General features: G+C 34.4%; 1 protein-coding gene across 2 annotated transcripts in view; it reads left to right on the forward strand.

Annotated features, from left to right (window-relative positions):
* The window catches only part of LOC115441842 (mucin-5AC), a 61,644-nt gene that overhangs the window by 25,137 nt on the left and 16,431 nt on the right, over positions 1–20,076 (forward strand). For both annotated transcript variants that reach the window (XM_030166755.2, XM_030166756.2), the window contains exon 2: positions 16,352–16,602. In XM_030166755.2, the coding sequence (XP_030022615.1) occupies positions 16,533–16,602 (70 nt within the window). In that variant the 5' untranslated portion in view covers positions 16,352–16,532. The remainder of the gene's footprint in view (positions 1–16,351; positions 16,603–20,076) is intronic.

Genomic DNA, 20,076 nt, shown 5'->3' on the forward strand with positions numbered 1-20,076 from the left:
ACTAAGTATCGTGGGCGTATGTGGGGATATGCCGGATCACAATAGCTGATGTCAGATTTTAGTAGTTGTAGTTTTTGTCCCAAAACAAATATCATTCCAACAACACAAACTACTACGGAACGCGAGACACTCTCCACGCACCCACAGCACTGGTCTCCAATAATATTATTCGATCACTTGATCTAAAACCAACTGAATTACTAATTTTTTCATAGGCTTGTCATTCTCTTTTCTAGCTTTCCGGCCTTCTTAATGTCGTCTGACATCCTCATTGCGCTGTGTAGCGAAGATTCTGTCGAATGCCATAAGATGGCGTTGGCGTTCCATTTAAAATCAACTCGATGACGACACGGCCATCCTGCTTGCACACGTCCACGTGTGTTAACCTGTCGACAAAACCAACACCAAGTACCCTTGTTGCATAACACTCGGTCATACCTGACCATGATATCTCTACTAAATATCACAAACATAGTAATAAAAACAAACTATGCAACCTTATAAACTCTAACGTACATTTCTTCTATCGAACCCATTAACTAGATACCTCAATCCTCTTTCACTCATCACAACATTGTAACGCGAAGAGCCATGTACCATCGTTATCTCTTATAACAATTCACTCTGATCATTAATAAACTTGCCAGTATTTTTAATTCTTAAAATACCCGAGTAAAACTTCTATCGCCACGGCCTCTCTCAGCCGAAGAGTCATCACCAACTCTCTCTCTGACGCGTCTTTACGATCCACGTAAAACGCACGTGTGCATCCCTCTCAGACTACACACGGGACGGTCTCTGCAGACCACGACCTCCACTAGAGATGTACGCCCACCGCACACCCACGGACTACTTGGGTTACCCCAAGAGACACCGACTTCCAACGGGCTACGACTACGTAACATCCACTAGCAGGTCGACTATCTACGGCCGATAGAGTTCCCACTCGTGTTCACACTTGTAATTAACATAACGTTACTCATCACTATTGAGAATCTCATGAATTTCTAATTCGTCTGGTACATGTCCCTCTGGCATCTTACGTAATCGATCATAAGAATTTTTCTATTTACGTTTAAAATTCAAAGCTTGCAACGTGTAACGAAATAATCACCACGCAAAACTTCAGTCACCTTAAACGGACTTTTAAATTTTGGGTCTAATTTAGTCTGATTTCGCTCCTCGTTTTCTAATAAAACGAAATCACCTTCAGAAAACTTCGTATAAGCAGGTACTGTCTAAACTATTTTATAGAGCTGACAACAGCGAGCGTCTAAAAGTTCTTTCACGCGCTTACGAATAACCCTACGTTAATCAAACGACATTCTATATTGTCGCTATTGTACCCTACGGTTGGGATGTATTACCTTAATTTTAAACTTACCTATAGTCACGCGAATTGTCGGCATACCGGTTATAAAACACTGCATAACTTTTTAAAATTTTTATCAAAGTTTCGATTTTTCAGTACCTATGAGACTCGTATCAACTACACTAGAATTAATTGTCTATTTGGCAATGTTACACATTGAATTTAAAACTTTAACTTTATGTAAAGTAAAATCGGTCGCAGTCATGTTTATAGAAAAGGCTAAATTTAAAATCTCCCGACCAATCATTATGCCACTTTGTAACTAATCATCTTGTAAAACGTGAAATAAGATTTCATTAGGATGATCGTTAATCATTATGTAATACAATGTTTGTTCTGTGCATAATAATCACGACTGTCCGATACCAGTCATACCAATATCACATTACTAAATCGTTTACCTGAAAATTTAGCACTAAAACTCTCTTTAATCAAAGAGCACTCAGCACCAGAACTATGATAAAAACAGTGCAACTGACCATTATACTCTAAGGTCCCATAGGAGGTTGAATTGCACACAGGTCCACCCGTCGCTGTGTACGCACCTCGCTCTTGCCGCCTCCGTCTGCTTTACTACCACCGCTCGTACAGCGCATGGCAATGTGTCCTGGTTTGCCACACTTGTAGCAAACTAGGGGCTTCGCTACCGGCTGCTGTGCTACTTGACTAGTCACCGTCGCTTACTGTAAAGTCTTCCTTTACCATCAGTCGGTTTGTCACTATGCAGTTTTATGAGGGTACCAGCTAAGGTTTCCGTCGGAACAAATCGGTTCGTAAAAAGTTCCTTGAACTCACTCCAAGCTATGCACTCCGTGATATACAATTTACGATAGCCATTTTGACGCTGCCCCTTTCAAGGCCTTGCTAATCATAACGATAAGTTGGCCTCCTTGCATCGGATTATCAGCAAAACATAAGTCCACTGTTGCGCACCAAGATCTCGCGTCCGTTTCCGTCTTATTCGGGTCAAACTCCGGCAAATTAACTGCATTGGTCGTCTTTTGCGTTTGTAATGCCTCAATCAATGCTCGCATGTTTGCATTTTGTTGTTCAAATATAGCACGCCAACGATCACTTTCCGAATTATTATTTTGACCCGACATTGATCCCACTTCTGATAACGGCAGGCTTGGTGAATTGTCGTTATCGTCTTCCATAGCTTGTTACTACTAAGTATCGTGGGCGTATGTGGGGATATGCCGGATCACAATAGCTGATGTCAGATTTTAGTAGTTGTAGTTTTTGTCCCAAAACAATTATAATTCCAACAACACAAACTACTACGGAACGCGAGACAGTCTCCACGCACCCACAGCACTGGTCTCCAATAATATTATTCGATCACTTGATCTAAAACCAACTGAATTACTAATTTTTCATAGGCTTGTCATTCTCTTTTCTAGCTTTCCGGCCTTCTTAATGTCGTCTGACATCCTCATTGCGCTGTGTAGCGAAGATTCTGTCGAATGCCATAAGATGGCGTTGGCGTTCCATTTAAAAATCAACTCGATGACGACATATACATAATAAGGTTATGAAAGTAGCATTTTTACAAGTGCCAGTAAACAAATGTTTATTTTATTTGTGTTGCTTAATATTACTGTATTCGCATACGCATATTCTAAAAATAGTGAGTTTGTTTTATGCAAATCTCTTTTTCGTTGTAGCGGATATTGTGTGTTGCATGTATTTATTGTTTTTTTTCGTGCTTTTATGTTAGCTGGCATTAAGGTCTGCATGTGCGCACTCTTTGCGCCTACGTATTATAGTATTAAATATTCATTTATTTATATTGACGAGAAAAATTATGGCGGTATGTTGTGTGTTTGTTATTAATAAACGTTTATTATTACGCTCTACATTAAATATTTCTTTAATAATAATATCTACAGTATTTTTGTACATTTTTAAATGGCGACACAAAGAATTTTTACTTTTTTCTTACACTTAACATATGAACATCGATCAATCTTAGGCATTGAAACAGTGCGACATAAAGTGCATGTAATATAATACGTTATAGTCTGTAGGCATTTGCCGTGACTCAGGCATGCGTGACAAATTGCAACATATACTGACATCTCTATGTTAAGCTTTAGTGCATCGGCTAGATCTCAGATTCTAGATATACATCTAGGGTTGTCAATCAAAATGTCACAGTTTCCCGAAACTAGAAATGAAATGAAATGATATATTTGAATCTGTAAAATGTTATACATTATTTAGATTCCGTCAATATAAACTCTACCACCAGTTCGGAAAGCAGTTTTCACCAGAGAAGAACGGGCAAGAAACTCTGAAGTCTAGAAGTCATGTATACAGGCTAATTTTGACACCACATTACTAAATTAAAGCGCACACTTATCTTCTTGCAAATAACATTCCAATAAGTTACTCGAAACGCAGATGTTAAATAAAAGAATCTAAGAACAAAATAATCCGTAATCTCCTCTCAGTAGTAGATGAGGCCCGAGCCCAACAGTGGGACAGTACATAATACAGGGCTGGTATTATTATAAGAACGAAATAAAAATCAATAAAAAGTAATTTTAATTTGACACGACTTAATGCCATTAGTACTACTCTAATTGAATTCGTCAAACATGCAACATAACGCTTTCAGTCAAAAATACATTCGTGTCTACGCCATATTCACACAAAACTAGAAAATGATTAAAAAAATTGGAAAAGTAAAAACGGGATTTTTTCTGGAAACATTCGTTAATCATGGGTGATTTTTGGCACAATGTTAGCAGAGATAAAGACAAGTATTTGGTTTCATTTATTAACGCCGCGTCATAATAACTCTGTATAATGCACTATTACAGACTAGATCAATTTATTTATTATTTTGAAACAGTGAGCTATGTATTTGGTTCTGAGTGAAAATATATATCTATAGATTATATATTAGTCCTAACATCACATTATTAGACAAACCATGTGACGTAAGCATTAGAGGACATTTAGAAATATAAACATATTATTATCTTTTTATACTAGTTACACATGAATAAATATGAATATAGCCAAATAATATAAACCAACATAGTATGATACTTTCAAAAATATTTAAAAAATCTTGTGTAAATAAGACAATGGAGTTCAAAATAAATAAAAGTGAAATTCGCTTAAATTATAATTATTTAAGAAATTAATGTTTGTAAAACCAAAGAATAGAGTTTTCATTGTCAGCTAATTTCTTTTGAACACCCTGTATATTAATACTATATGTTTTTTCATCGTAAGTCCTCGATGACCATGAAGTTTTTTCAGTTCTATTTTTATGAGAAACGTGAGTGGGAGAGTTATTTGCATTGATCATGCAGCTAGTCGCATTCCAATGACGCAGAGGTTCCGCTTTACTTATAAGTCCACCGGTATTAGATTTTATGTTAATGACTAACGATTTCGTATTATCGAAATAAAACTATGTTTCGGATTTTATCGCGGTTTTTTATGTTATAATTGTCTCCCAACAAATCAAAGACGTTGCAACCTTCATGGCGACGGAGACGACCGAACCGTAGGTCGTCCGAAAAGTCAAACTTACAATACCTACCTGAGTTTCGAATGATCTGTCTTCACCTCAGCCCGCCCCGTGACCACGAAGGCTGCAGTCTTCAAAACGTTGGAAGAAAATGATAATATAAAAAACTGCGATTAAATCCAAAAAAAATTGTTTATTTCGGTGTAACATTCGTCTAAACATAAGAAATTATTTCGTATTATTTATAACAATTGCTAATGAATTACCATCTCCACACGATATTAGAACGGAGAACAGAAAAAACAGAGAAAGAACTCGTCAGCGCACAAAGTCGATGCGAGGATTAGCAAAGTTTTTAGACAGACTTGTGACAGGCGTGTGGTGCCCACCAAGTTAGTTAATTACTTATTCGGAAATGCAGGAATTTCAAAGTTATTTCGATCGAAATCTTCGAATGGTGATGAAGCATGAATCAGCTTCAAGTTTTGTTAGTTGCCATCTGATGAATGTTGTTCCAGTGCACAATGCTGTTATCCCTAATTGGGACAGGTTGGGAAACGTTAATTTGATAACCGGCAGCGCTAACGTTTACATAATTTGCGGTCGTCGTAGTAGCAAAACACTGGAATTGTTGTCGCGACCGGGTTTTGGCAAACAACTGAATCTTCCGCAAATTTCATTATTTAGTTGCAACATGGGTGTAATAAATGTAACGCAATTATGATTTTTTGCAAGATTATTTTAGCGTGTACTTGTTCTTAGGGTTTTGGGGTGACATTTTTATTTTATTGTCAATTCCATTGTCAAAATAACTTAAGTATAGATAATGATCATTAATTTATAACAAATAATTAGTAACATTTAATGAAGAACAAGGAAAATTGCATCCCTCGATGGTCGACAAAATTATATTGATCTGTTATAATAGATGTACACTGACTCACTAAGATACGTCAGAAGGAGTCAATATCGTGGTTTTCTCCGTACATTGCACAGTGGTCGCCATCTAAACATTTAAGAATTAGTATCTGGTAAAACAATTCAAGTATTCATACTAACGTGACGTCACCATTAAATCGTAGTGATAACTATATTTGTTAACGGCATCGTGCGCACATGAAATATAAACCAGTTTACGATTCTATTTTATAAACACACTTTGAGACTAATTTTACATTTAAAAACATCGTGTCCTCATAAAAAATTGTACCTTCACATTTTAGATGGCATTTGTAGTATGTGACAAATAACTGGAATGCGTATGAGTTTATCTCAAGTATAGGAAGGTTAACAAGTGGCATTTAGGTGCTCTTCCGCAGGTGAAGATTTCGTACAGTGTCATGTTTGTATAAACCGGTCCTGGAACATGGCGACCATTTTGAATTTTTTGTATCTTCCAACAGGTCAAAAGCGTCGTCGCTTATTGAATAAACATGACATATTGGGGATGCATTTATTAATTCGACAATACAATCATAAATATTCGCAACATAGGATTATGTGGCTCCACCAAAATGTTGCTAATTAAAGCGCGAACTGGCAATTTAATTACTATACGTTTTAACGCTTTACCACATATTGTGTTGTGACTTTGTTACTATGTGGTGAAGCGCTACCAACGTAACACATCGTTTTTAAAAATATGTTGTACTTGTAATCTTGCACTAAACCACAACAAAATATTTAGATATTAAATGATGATTTCAAAAACCCAGCAAAATATCGGTGTGAACGATCGTTAATAACTTTAAAACAGTTGTTATTCGCCAAAGGAGCCACGATGATGCTTGAAGCGAAAACAACTGAGTAAAAAAGATAATATCGAGGGCTGAAGTAATCTATATTCTACCATAAAAACTTGTCAATCAAAAGACATCAACGAGTAGGTACTACGTCATTTCAACTTAGTTTTCTTTTAAAATTGGAAAACACGTTTCCGTGATAACAATCAGTTTGAAAGTATATATTTGACCGTTTATTTTTGTTAATGTGGTTTATAACGTACTATATGGTTTTGTGAATACAATTTTTATTGTATTATTTAATTAATATAAATTTTAAATACATAGTTTTACCTTTGTTACACAATACCTGCTTCATACGAAATTGGTTTCAAATATAATGGTATAAATAAATGAAATCAAAATTTAATTTAAAAAAATGAAAGCAATAAAGTTGATGGCAATGAAATTTTACGAAAACAAGTGCGTGCAGCGGTGACAGCTGCCATTTGTTGTAGCGAACATTCGTTGTCAGCTGTCACTAGGTATAATATCTTCTGACGCATTATTTACTAGAGATTTACATTGTAAATTTGTGTATTTATATTTTTATTTATTCAATTCAATTCAATACTTATCTTTAGAAAAACAAAGAGTTATGGTAAGGCTATAACATATTCTGTTATACACATAAGATTTTATAGCTTTTGCTGAAAACCTAGTGATTGCAAAATGCCACAAATTCCCTTCATTATACATAGAGTAATCATTTAAATTGATGTGCACACATCAGAACATAAAAAATATTAAGGAACACGACGAAGGCCGCGGCACTAGCCGGGGCGAGTGAAAGTGATTCAACGCCGATTGGTGGGGGCTGGAGGGGGGATGGTACGGGGCACGAGGGGGGTACAAGGTTGCGAACCGGCTGCACCGGCTCAGACGTGCCAAACAACGATTGAGTAATAGGTAATAACAGTTGCGTTAACTTAATGACGATTCGGTGATGTATGTCATTGTGTTGTCGAGACGCGTCTATTTCAGTTTTACAGTAACCGTAACAAGGTTAATTGCGGAAATGCCATTAAACCCTCGGTATTTGTCGAAGTGGCACATAAAACAATGTTGTGACGTTTTCACGATGCGTGGAAACAATAAGGTGTACAGTTAATAGGCTATATAATTTCTTACATATCCATCATTCTTTACACGTGGCTTGGTTATGCCCTATAGTTTTCTCAGATTCCATGTACAATTTACATTCTGACTATAAATATTATAATCGCAAATGCATAGGTTTTGAAATGTGTATTTATGTATGAAACTGCAATACATTGCTTTTGGGGCTGATGTCTTAGTGTTACATAAAATTATGACTCAAAATACATGTTTTATAGCAAAAAATTACACGAATTACAACGCTGGTTTCCCCCTGTCCAAACTGGTCTATTCTTGTAATCAAGACTAATAAAACTTTGCTGAACCATAAATAAAACCATTATAATAATAATAATATCAGCGCTATTTTATATGCTGTCCCACTTTTAGGCACGGGCCTCCTCTACTACTAATAGACATTTGGTTTTAGTCTACCACGCTAGCTTAGGCAAGATTGGGAGACTTCACACACCCTCAAAATTCCTATAGAGAACTTCTCAGATGTGCAGGTTTCCTCACGATGTTTTCCTTCACCGTTAAAGCGAACGATAAATTCACAAAGAATACACACATGATTTTTTAGAAAAGTCAGAGGTGTGTGCCCTTGGGATTTGAACCTGCGGACATTCGTCTCGGCAGTCCGTTCCACACCCAACTAGGCTATCGCCGCTTGTAAGACCTCCATTAGTGAGGCTCATTAAATGACCACAGTCTATACAAAGATATGTATTATATTTAAGTATTGCATTACACGTTCTTATAACCTCCATCTACCATTCAATTGTGTGTTTACGCAATGCATGGTAGATTTGTTGCATGTTGAACAAAACTTATGTGTAAATGTATTACAAAATTTATTTCACGGCTTCTGCGCCCTAAAATTATAAGACAAAGCTACGTTCAATACTAACAAACGATAGCGTAAATAGTTATTACATCTAGCGTATCGCAAGCTCCATTCACAAATGGTCTACTCCACACAAAAAGACGACACAATGGCAACCCACAAATACTTATGGATCAACGCGATTACGGTCCAAACCTCTCTAAAAAGGGAGAGTACTTAGTAGTAAATTAATAAGGTTATTACTACCACCTACTCATATCTTAAAATAGATTTGAGGTCATTGCGTCATTCGACACAGAATAATGAATAATGTCATAGGTGGTTAATCCTAAAACGTGACTGTCTAAGCTTGTTCGAGACAAAGATTTAACTTCGTGATGTTGAATTTTATGTTTTGCGAGAATGAAAAGTATTATTCAGATCGGATGACGTCACAAACATTATACACCTTACTTTAACAAATATGTAATTGTAAAGGGAAACTAAAGTGTTACCAAAATGGATTAATGAGAGAGAATAATTCATAATAATGAATATTGAACACTGTTTAGTACGCAATTCTTTTTACAACCCAATATGAAATAAAACGCAAATTTAATTACGCGTGTTTGTAACAGGTATGCTTGCAGGTAGCAATTACTAGTGGTTACTCTTGAAATGAGGTTACTTCCGCGGAACACTTTTAATAAAACACACTATCCGGAAGAATGACTACTCCAAACTTGGCCAGTGTTCATATCGACACTTGCATTGGAAAGTATGTGTGCCAAACTGTGTAAAATATACCAGTATAATATCCAACCTACGCTGCGAAAACATAAGGTTTTAATTCAAATGTATATTTTCCTGACAAGTAAAAGCATCAATCAGCTTAATCATACATTTGAGTAACCAGATAATGATGAGACGGTTGTACCAATTTTCTTCAGTTGTGAAATATGATTTCCATTACCTACTTAAAACTATAAGTGAATTTATTACGCTCCAATTGCGTATGTGTAGTGTGTACGTACTCAGTGCGCTAGAGACAGGGAAATGATTTTCGTAACGTTTGAAAATCGAATAGACGCAATCGAATACATTTGAACTACGATAATGGTGCTCAAGTAAATCAAAATGTATGAGAACCTTTCATGCAAGATCTTTTATCGATTTTTCGATTTCTTGCAAACACTAATCAATTATCAATGTTTATTAATCACACTTAATTGATAGTATTACTTATTTAAATTCATTATAGTTATGAAAAAATGAATTGTAAATTGATCGCAGCTTACTTTACGTTTTAAACTGCAACTGGGCGAGATACATTTAAATAATTTCCAAGAATATTAATGTATGTAAATATATATTTTATCATATTGTTTTCACTATAAATCGCAAATTTATTCAAACATATTGTATATAGAATAACATTTGACATTAACCTATTAATTTATCAAGAGTCCATCGCGGACGTTCTCAGAAAGTATTCAAATATATACTCGTAAGTGAATACAGTAAATATACTCATACGAAGGCCAGTGGAGTGAAGGAACGTAAAACGAATACTAATCTGATCCACAGCGGGAAAGCCACCGGAGTTAACGAACCCTGACACTGCATAGGATTAATGATACTCTCTATATTTTTATTCGCATTATACGTTTTCTTTTAGGTAAATGTGAATTGCTTTTATCTTAAGTAAAATGTATTAACTACATATAGAGCAATAAAACGTGAATTCGTTATTAGAAACGGAATATCTCGTGCTTGTTTGAAGTTTATTGTTTACTACGAAATATCAGTTCAATAGAAATAGAGTCTATGAAATGAGTGTGCGTTAAGTGTATAATGTGTAATCATACAATGTGTAATTGTGTGTGTGTGAGTCTATAATATTTCATGGCTTTAAGTTATGTTATAATTGTTCGATTGCATCGTATACAACGTATCTGTCTTCGGTCTGGTGAGCGTGCGAATGTTCCGCGCCGGCTCTACGTAGATTATAAATTACAAGCACATAGCGCGACTCAATTAGAGCACAACAATCTCTTTGGTCTATTTCTGATGTATTTCTCAGTGATTTCGATAGACCTTTTTCATTGCATACTTCAGTGGCTATCATGTCATAATATTATTTTCGCGCCTCCGCAACGAGATTAAACGCAAACGAAATCATTTATTTTGTGATCTATCATACCGTTTACACTTGATACACGTAAAATAAATGATGTTGTCTCAGTAATAATTGAAGTATCGTCTACGGCGCAGTGATTGAAAACGTAATCGTATTACAGTTGATCGAAAATTTTGATCGCAGCTTTTTATGGTTTTTGTTACAATTTTATTACTTAAAATTGTATTGTTCATTGCCTTAGCGATTGAATAAGTACGTTTTAACTTATTATATTTTCACTCTAAAAAAACAAGTATTTGTTGATAAAATGATAGACAAACTACAATAACATTGACACCCAAATCTATTTGGTGCTTCAATGGCAACAATATTTACACGAAAGGTCACATAGGTGTTAAATATTTATTGTTTTAAGTTTATTACTGAATCGTGATTTTACGAGTTTAATATCTATAAGTGTCAAATAAACCTTCATTGAGTTTTAACACGATAGCGTTATAGTTGACGGTCAAATACCGACGTGTCCTCTGTGACCATGACGTCGTTAGCTACTAACCATGCAAGCTGCTGGCAAATTTATGTCAGGGATGTTTTACCAATACCTTTACTAATACTCTCGGCAGAGATGTGCGCTGTTTATAATGAGTCCCTAACAATAGCATGCAGACCTTTTATTTAGTTTGTTAGTACATAAATAGATTTATTTTGAAATCCAAATATATTTTGGGTATTGAATATATGTAATAGTAGTAAATTCGTTGACTGATTATTTCTTATATTGTTAGGGAGACTATTCTAGCAATGGAATAATATCTTTCTCCATCTACCTGACTAATCTTTCCACATAATGGTGGAGTTAGCCTTCTTCGCATTTTTCTTCCACTTCGCCCTATTCATGACGTCGTCATAGGAAACATTGTATGCTACCATGTCGCGTTGCAACATATTTGCCCATGTAGTTTTTGGTGTCATTCCAGATCTTTTTCCGGGAATGGACAGTTCCAATACCTAGTTACCAATGTACCTCGGTCGGTTTTCTTGCAGCATGTCCGCGATAATTCGTACTCCGAGACTTCCGCGCACTCGTTTTGCAAGCAATGAAATAATATATGCAAAGATAAAATAAACGCCAGTTTTGATTAAACTATGTCAGCTATGGACTGTGATGCGCATAATATTTACATTACAATATCACCCCAAGTCTTTGTATAAGGGACATCTTATTAAACAACAGAATACTACACTAAGATCGACGCCCACAACGGAGTGTGACCGAAGCGTGTCGGGTCAACGGGTTAGATATTCACAATAAAATAAATATCGAAATAGTTGCTTAGTATTTATTTATAGTAGAAGTATAATATTCATAAGAAATTAAATGTGATTATTCAAGTGCATGCAATTGACTGTATTAACACGTGATTACCAAATTCTAGGTTTACCTAATCATACAGCAATTGGTTGTCTTAATATTATACTATTAATAAATAATACTTCTTACTACTTAATATTACATTATTTTATTTAAATTGTTGTAGAACGTGTTCGCGAGTATATATTAAATATATATAAATTCGCATAATAAAACCTGCGTTTACTTCGGTACTAAAAGAGTTTTCTTCCTTGTTCCTCAGTAGTTCGCTGCAAACCGAGCTTCATGGCTCTTTTGGGTGCCTTCGAAATAATTGCTGCCACTTTTATTCTAGCTCAAGTAGTTTCAGTGCTTGCCCCACTCACCTCGTGATACTAAAAGCCAGACTAAGATAGCCAATTTTATTTTGAAATGTAATTTTATCAATATTTTCTGTATTCATTTAATTTGTGAGAAATAAAAACCTATTATTTTTTATTAAATCACAAAATTTATTGTGTTACTTTTAATGTTTTGCGGAAGGTTATTTCCGTTAGTCAAATTGATTGCGTACTTGATATTTGCAATAAAACGGTATATAGTAATCATAATTTTCTCGACTTATATAACAACACATAAAATGCAAGTCAATTAAAATAGATAATTAACGTTGAGCAACAAACGTGCTGCGGACAAATTGCTCGTGACCTTTTTATGACCACTTCTGTTCTTTAATGAAATTACATTTTAAATATGTATTAATGAACGGACAGTATATGAGGCCGACACACACGCGGTGCCGACAAACTAGAGGCGGCCGTGAGAACATTTCGTAAGGTTTACAATAGAGGCAATTTAAATCTACCTCAGGCACGCTCGGACTTGCGTTATTTGCATGTTTTTTGAATAGCTATTGAAACGTGCCGGGTAAGTGTGTGCCAGACTCAACCCTAAGTATATTAGAATCACTATTTCATTTCTTGCGTGCGAATTCAATGGAGATGTTGCTAATGTTTGGATTAAGAAATGTCTTTGCAGTTTCTTTATGTTTTTGGCAATTATTGAATTATGAGTTGGTATAACATTTAAAACATTCCATACAATTATTATGAATACATAAAACCACCGAAGTTTATACTGAAGTTTGATGCTTATTGACATTTATGAATTTATGTTATTACTTTTTTACCTAGTTATAATAATGTGTTGCTGTGTTCACATTTTTGAGGATAAAGAATAAAGAAGAATATTAATGTTTAAATAAATTATATAATCATTATAACTTAAAATATTCGAACCAACACCAACGCAATAGCAGTTTAGTTAACGATAGCTAAGTGCGAAATAATAATCTCAGCTAGGCGACCTCTAGCCAACAAGTAAACAACTATTGATTGACCTAACCCGAAAACGAATATAGAAATCTTTCCTGTAACTATTTATGTTTAGAAACTTTACCATTCTCGTTCTATTGGTGATAATTTTAGCGACTTTTCCTATAAATATCCCTCAATGTTTGCAACAAAAAGAAATTTCGATATGTGACTATTTCTTTAGTATAATTATGGTCCGATTAGGGGTGTAGTTAGTAAATACTGAAAGTGACGATAAGTGTTTCAAAATGTTGCTCAATACAGCAACGGATAACTTATAAAATACAAATGATTACCACTAACACTAATCTTTAATGGAGTAGTAACAGTAATGTAGTAACAGGAACTTTATATTGAATACAAACAATGGAACTAGATAAAAATTCTACAGCGGGCATATAAGGCAGAATACGTCTACTGTTCGATATACTATATGCTATACAAACACTACCTGTCCCATATAATATCTCACTGACGAGAGCAGCAAACCATCATAATCAGTCTTGAAAGTCACATTTCATCAACCTCGGCTTACTCGAAACTCGAAAGAAAACTGGCAATTCGAAAAGCAATCAACTGCTATTAGAAAAATAATCTAAGTGTGTGTAGTGTTTGCGTGAAATTGTCCGGCGAGGCAGAACGCGCCGCTTTCACGACACACCGCCGCGCCGCGCGCCACGCCGCGTCGTACCAGCACTGTACGTGACGCGGCGTGACGTCACTACACACGTTTCACTACCTCCCATTCTTGTGTTTTTAAACAGAAATGATAACTGCACTTCGTCTTCACACAGGTGTTTTTAATGGCCAGCGTTGCATTTTTGTTTATATATCTACCATAAATATTTCTTATGTTTACACGAATGTTAGATATCGAAATAATACTAGTTTTCGGATGTTATCGTGGTTTTGTTTATTTCAATCAGCATCGTCGTTTTATATACTAATAAATCACAATATAAACAGATCGGGGAGAGGGAGATCTCTATTGTAGACATTGATCAAAATAACAAAAAAAAAATATATTTGTAATCATAAATTATTTTATGACGTATATTATACGTAGGTATTTAACAATTACGACACTTTTGTATTAGTATAATTATTTATTATTTAGTATACATAGTGTTTTTGTAAATGAAAAAATAATACCTATTACTTATTTAAAAATGAAACTAAAGAAGAAAAATTTAATCTCAAATTGAATTGTTACGTGTAGAGACTGAATCGTCTATTCAGATCCATGTTTCCAAATATTTCAAAATCAGTGTTATCGAAGCGAGATCACTCGAGGGAAGAATAGGCAGTGCACGTAATGATAAACAAAAAATCACACGTACGCAACGCCGGATGTTACGGATTGCCAATCTTACTAAGCTTTCTACACACTTGTTCGGCGAAACCAAATAAAGCTGTCTGTATAAATTGAATATTAATATCGATCGTACATCATAAATTAGTATTAGAAGTAGCTACCAACTTTCTCTACGACGAGCCTAAATTCTTTCGTTATTTATGTAACATGGTGTTAACTGATAATATTACAGTGATTCTCGTTTTGTTTGTGTTTTAGTATCACGTGATATAACTTCGCAATGTCGTCTCATTTCACAAGACTATTAGATTACATCTGGGTCATTAGCAACATCATAGTTGATAAATCTATTCTGTTTACGTTTTTTAAACTATATATGCATGGTTTTATTTAGAATATATATTTTTTTTAAATATTATTATCTTTACTTAATTGGACTCAACTCAATTATAATTTTGTAATGAAGGTTATAACATTAAAGAATAAAATGTCTGTAACCTCATATGTACAATTTTCTTCAATTACTTATACTCGTGCTTTTTAAATGAAATCATCCATAATAAATTCTTACGTTTACGCGAATGTTAGATATTAAAATAAAACTATTTCTCAGATTTTACCGTCGCTATTTTTTTGCTGTTGACGGTCCGATCTACGCAGAATGAGATCACAGTCTCATGAAGTCTGGCAGCCCGTCATTTGGGTTCAGATTTAATTATAATTAAATCATACAATAATTAATCTCAAAACAGCCCCGCCTATTTCGTAATCAATTTCAAATTGCCAATAAATTATTCGTGATTCGCCTACGACTTCGATACAGATCATACGTATAACAATTTTAACGATCGTCATATAGATTTGATACATCGACATTGTAATGACAACTGATATGAGTCAAGTGTGCGGTCCGCCGAGTCGGATCAAGTTTAGAGCCTGTCACATAAAGTTTGTATTGAGCGTGTCGAACTCGCTCGAGGACAATGTTCTAATAATCTTTAACAGCATTGCCTCCCTCGATGGCTCGCACTTCACCAACTAATCTGTGAAGTTTTACTGCTACCTCACACCTCGTGTGGGGCCCGCAGTTGATTGAGCATACTGTTGTAGGTTTATTGATAAGCATTGTTAAGAATACCGCTATGATATTTGTGTTTTATCTCAAGCCAGTGAAGTATGATTGGAATCTGTGACTTCAAAATTTTAGCTGACTTTGAGGAATTTATCGTTGTTTCATGTTTACAGAACAATTCAGATTCGGATAGCAAAACGTAACTCCGCAATTTTATTCGCAATCTGTCTTGCTTCGTTTTAGCAAATTGCAAAAATACCAGTTCCACAAAAGTTATGTAAGGTTTCGAAGTTAATAAACAGAATAAAACCTGCTCCAAAATTCTCATTAATTATTCATTTCACTGTAAATTTAATAAAAAATCATTCCCATCCTATTCCAAAACTTTATTTGTTTGACGTTGATGTGTGTTTCGAAAATTAATTCAAGCGTGTTGTATTAATTTTGCAAAACTAATACGTTTCCAAAGCTATTAATTTAGGATCTATTGAATAATGTGAAAATATATTAAACGAAAACTCTGTTTGTTTCAGATGTGACAGTGCTCGTACAACTTGGGACAGACATAATCGATGACTGTGCCAATCTCTTCACTGCCGAATATGGAATTATCTAAACCTCGAACAACTTTCGACTATTTTTGTTAAAATTTACAACCTTAGTGTGTTTTGAACATTCGTATCAATGTTACGGTGAAAATAAATCAAACGCAAAATGGGACGGCATCGTTGGAGGATCACGATCGCAGTCCTTCTATTTGTTCTAAAGGACGTACAATGTCAAGGTACGTATTTTATATTGGGTCCTTTGTGTTTGCTCCCGCGAGAGTAACTTCCCTACAAGTTTCAAGGTCTTGCAAATTCGGCCTTGTTTTGATAAATAACTAAGGACGTTTCCGTGTATACATAATGTAATTATAACTCTGATTGACACGTTGGGGAGTACGAGTACACGAGTAAGGTACTTGCTATAAGAGATCCTTAAGATACTGAAGTCAAAGTCAAAGACAGATTTTATTTAAAAAATGTATGAATTATATTGTAGTAATTATTTTAACACTCGATCGCTACAAATTTTAAATAACGTCAGCTAATAATGTGTTATAAATTGTTCATTTAAAATCTTACATCGAATTTTATTCTCAAAAACTTTAAGACGTATAAAACATGCGTACTTGAGTAAATTGTTCCAATATTACACTATTTTTATCATAAAAAATGTTATCGCGTTTTAGAAAGTAATTATGGCTGAAGGAATAATTTAATTTCCTATTTAATAAAAATACACTTTTCTAGCTTTACTCCTGATAAATACAGTAAAATACTTTTTAGTCTTGGCAAATTAATACAGCTGTTAGTGATTCTAAAGTAAATTATTTAACATTGCTTGGATTCCAACTAGGAAACAGCTGTCGGGTACAGCCACTCCGATAATTCAGGAATATCTTATTATTGAGAAATTGTCGATCTTCTTTTACACTATAACAATGTCATTTTACATACTAAAAAGCTGCTATAAATTTACTTTTAATATTATTTGTATACTGTAGTGAGAGACTAAGTAAAAAGGTATAATTATAATTGACATTATCGACTTTTTCGGAGTTTTTAAACATCTTTCAATAGTAAATTGTATATAACATCAATACCACTAGATGGCGTTACAAATTAGTTTGTTAAACACAGTTGCATATTATAATGAGTTAATTTATTAACGTCATGTTTTCATTGTCAGTAGGTTAAAATTTATAGGGCGGAAAATGCAATTTGCATAATTGAGTAATTAGACCGTGAATAACCACACAATCAACATCTTTAAACATACCATCATTTTGTTTGAGCACATTATCATTTTGAGTACAAAATGTAAAAACCTATGTTTCTAAAAAAACTGTTTTTCTTTCGTAATAGATTTAAAAAGTTAGTCCCTTTTAATTTATGGAAGCAAAGCACTCAAAGAAAATGTTTGGATCAAATTAATACGTATCTCTTTTTTCTCAGGCTATAATTCACGTCAAAATTAAAACTACATTACTATATCGTTAACCTTGATTCGCCAAATTTAACTCACAAAAATGGCATAGACGCGGACAAATTAAAAATTTACACACAAAAATTGCCTACAAGATGACACATAAAGAAGACGAATATGGGTTGTGACCTTGCACTATAAGGTTTTATAACGATTGTCTAGATACAGCGACAATAAAGACAAACACGGCCGATATAAAAGCGTGTTTGCGCGCCGTGGGCGGACAATGCAGGCTTCGCCCACGTGCCTACGCCCGCTCTATTTATTTATTATTCAAGAGCAGTTACACCGCTTGTGATCACCACCGCTCTCAGCTTGTACGTAAAAGTGCTTAGATAAATCGCGTACGCATTTCTGCTGGCTAATGTCGAAGCTACAACACTCTCCAGTTACATGACACCGTTCTATTGAATTGTGCTTGAGAGTTGAGACATCCTTTATGAAATGATGGTTCGAATAACATTGTACACGCCTACACTCGGACGTGTATAAAGGATATCTAATAATATAGGTACACACAACTCGGCTGGGTCTCGTATTATTAATATTCATTGCTCAAAAGGTTATTTTATGTTAGGATTAGGCACAAATGACAGCAATGGAAGGTATATGTAGGTAATAATGTTATAATATACAATAATATAATTTTTACCTCTTCTATCAATCAAACTATAATATATATTCAAATCGGCACGTATGCTTTTCTATCGTTGGACGCCTCTCTTCATCAAGAAGCGTTATTTGTGAAACAACTCTTTATGGTGATGCCTACAGCGCACCACGTCGATGTGCGGTGACGCCGCGCCGTGCCAAGTGTTAATCCACTTACATAAACGAGCCAGTCGCAAATGTGCCCATTACAAATTCGATCTCATGCTTCTTGAGTCTCATTAAAATAATACATTTGAACGCACAGCCACTCAAACATGTTCAAACAAAATTCAAAGGTTAACTGATTAATATTTATCAACTCATACCATTTCCGCGGGTGTAAACTCAATACCGTAAGTATTACGCGTGCCGTGTTCGCGGCCTTATATTTTGACGGCAATATTCCAATTAGCACAGGGTTACGATGCGTATGTATCCTGTAAATTAGATCTGCTGGTAATCAATTAAATTAAATTATGGCAGTGTTTGATTGACGGTTATTTTGAAGGGTTAAAGTTTCATCAAAATTAATTTGAACGTATGTAACTTTCAATGTGGTATTATCGGTAAATTGTTTCGCAACTATTAAAATGTGTTAATTGATATTGAAACATATATACATATAATTGTAATTTATTGTCCTTTTAGTCTCAACCAACATTATATGTTTAAACGTACTTAATGTTCAGTGTTTTATTCCACTTGACGTTGCGCCAGTATGATATGTAGATAGATAGTACAGCTCAACTTTCAGATCTTTGCAAGAAATATTAATAACTTCAATATTTAGCAATAAATGTGTTCCACATTAATTTTATGGTATTTTTTTATTTTTATATAATATGATTAATAACGTTCTTTGTCGTTTTAGTATTTCCACCAATTAATGTATATTTTGGCAATGGCTTAATAAAATGTTTTAACTTGTAATTGAGACGTTAACTATTAATGTAAGCATTAGGGCTTGGTGAAAGTTTCTTCCCGTTGACTAATTGTTAACGCCTTTATGAAGGACGTTTATATTGATTATAATATATAGGTGGTTACTCTTATACGCCATTTGATTTGTAGAGTAACAAGTCATACAATAAACAAATTCTTAATGATTTCTTATGTTTATACGAATGTTAGATGACGAAATGAACATATTTTTTCGGATTTTATCGCGGCTGTTAGCCCATTCCATATAGATCGGACCATAAAAACGTAGACTATATACTTTCCAAGGTCTCAAACAATGTTCATACCAACTTTTATCAAAATCGCTTCAGTGGCTCAACCGTGAAAGCGTAACAGATATACTTTGGCATTCATGATATCTCTATGTATGAAATCCTTATATCTGGCACGCTGTAGTTATAAATTCATTGATACTTTACATAATCTTCTTCGCATTTAAATAACTCTATTAGCGTTATATATAAATCATTGGTAGAAATCTATGCTAAAACGGAGTATATTTTTTGCTGGTAAGTTGAATTATCGTAATTGATTACCATTATTCTAATAAAAACGGCCAATTCTGTCGTAACAATATTTTCAAAACTATAATCGGAGACAGGCATCTACACCATAA

This window comes from Manduca sexta, chromosome 28 (genome assembly GCF_014839805.1).
Source record: "Manduca sexta isolate Smith_Timp_Sample1 chromosome 28, JHU_Msex_v1.0, whole genome shotgun sequence".
NCBI lineage: Eukaryota > Metazoa > Arthropoda > Insecta > Lepidoptera > Sphingidae > Manduca > Manduca sexta.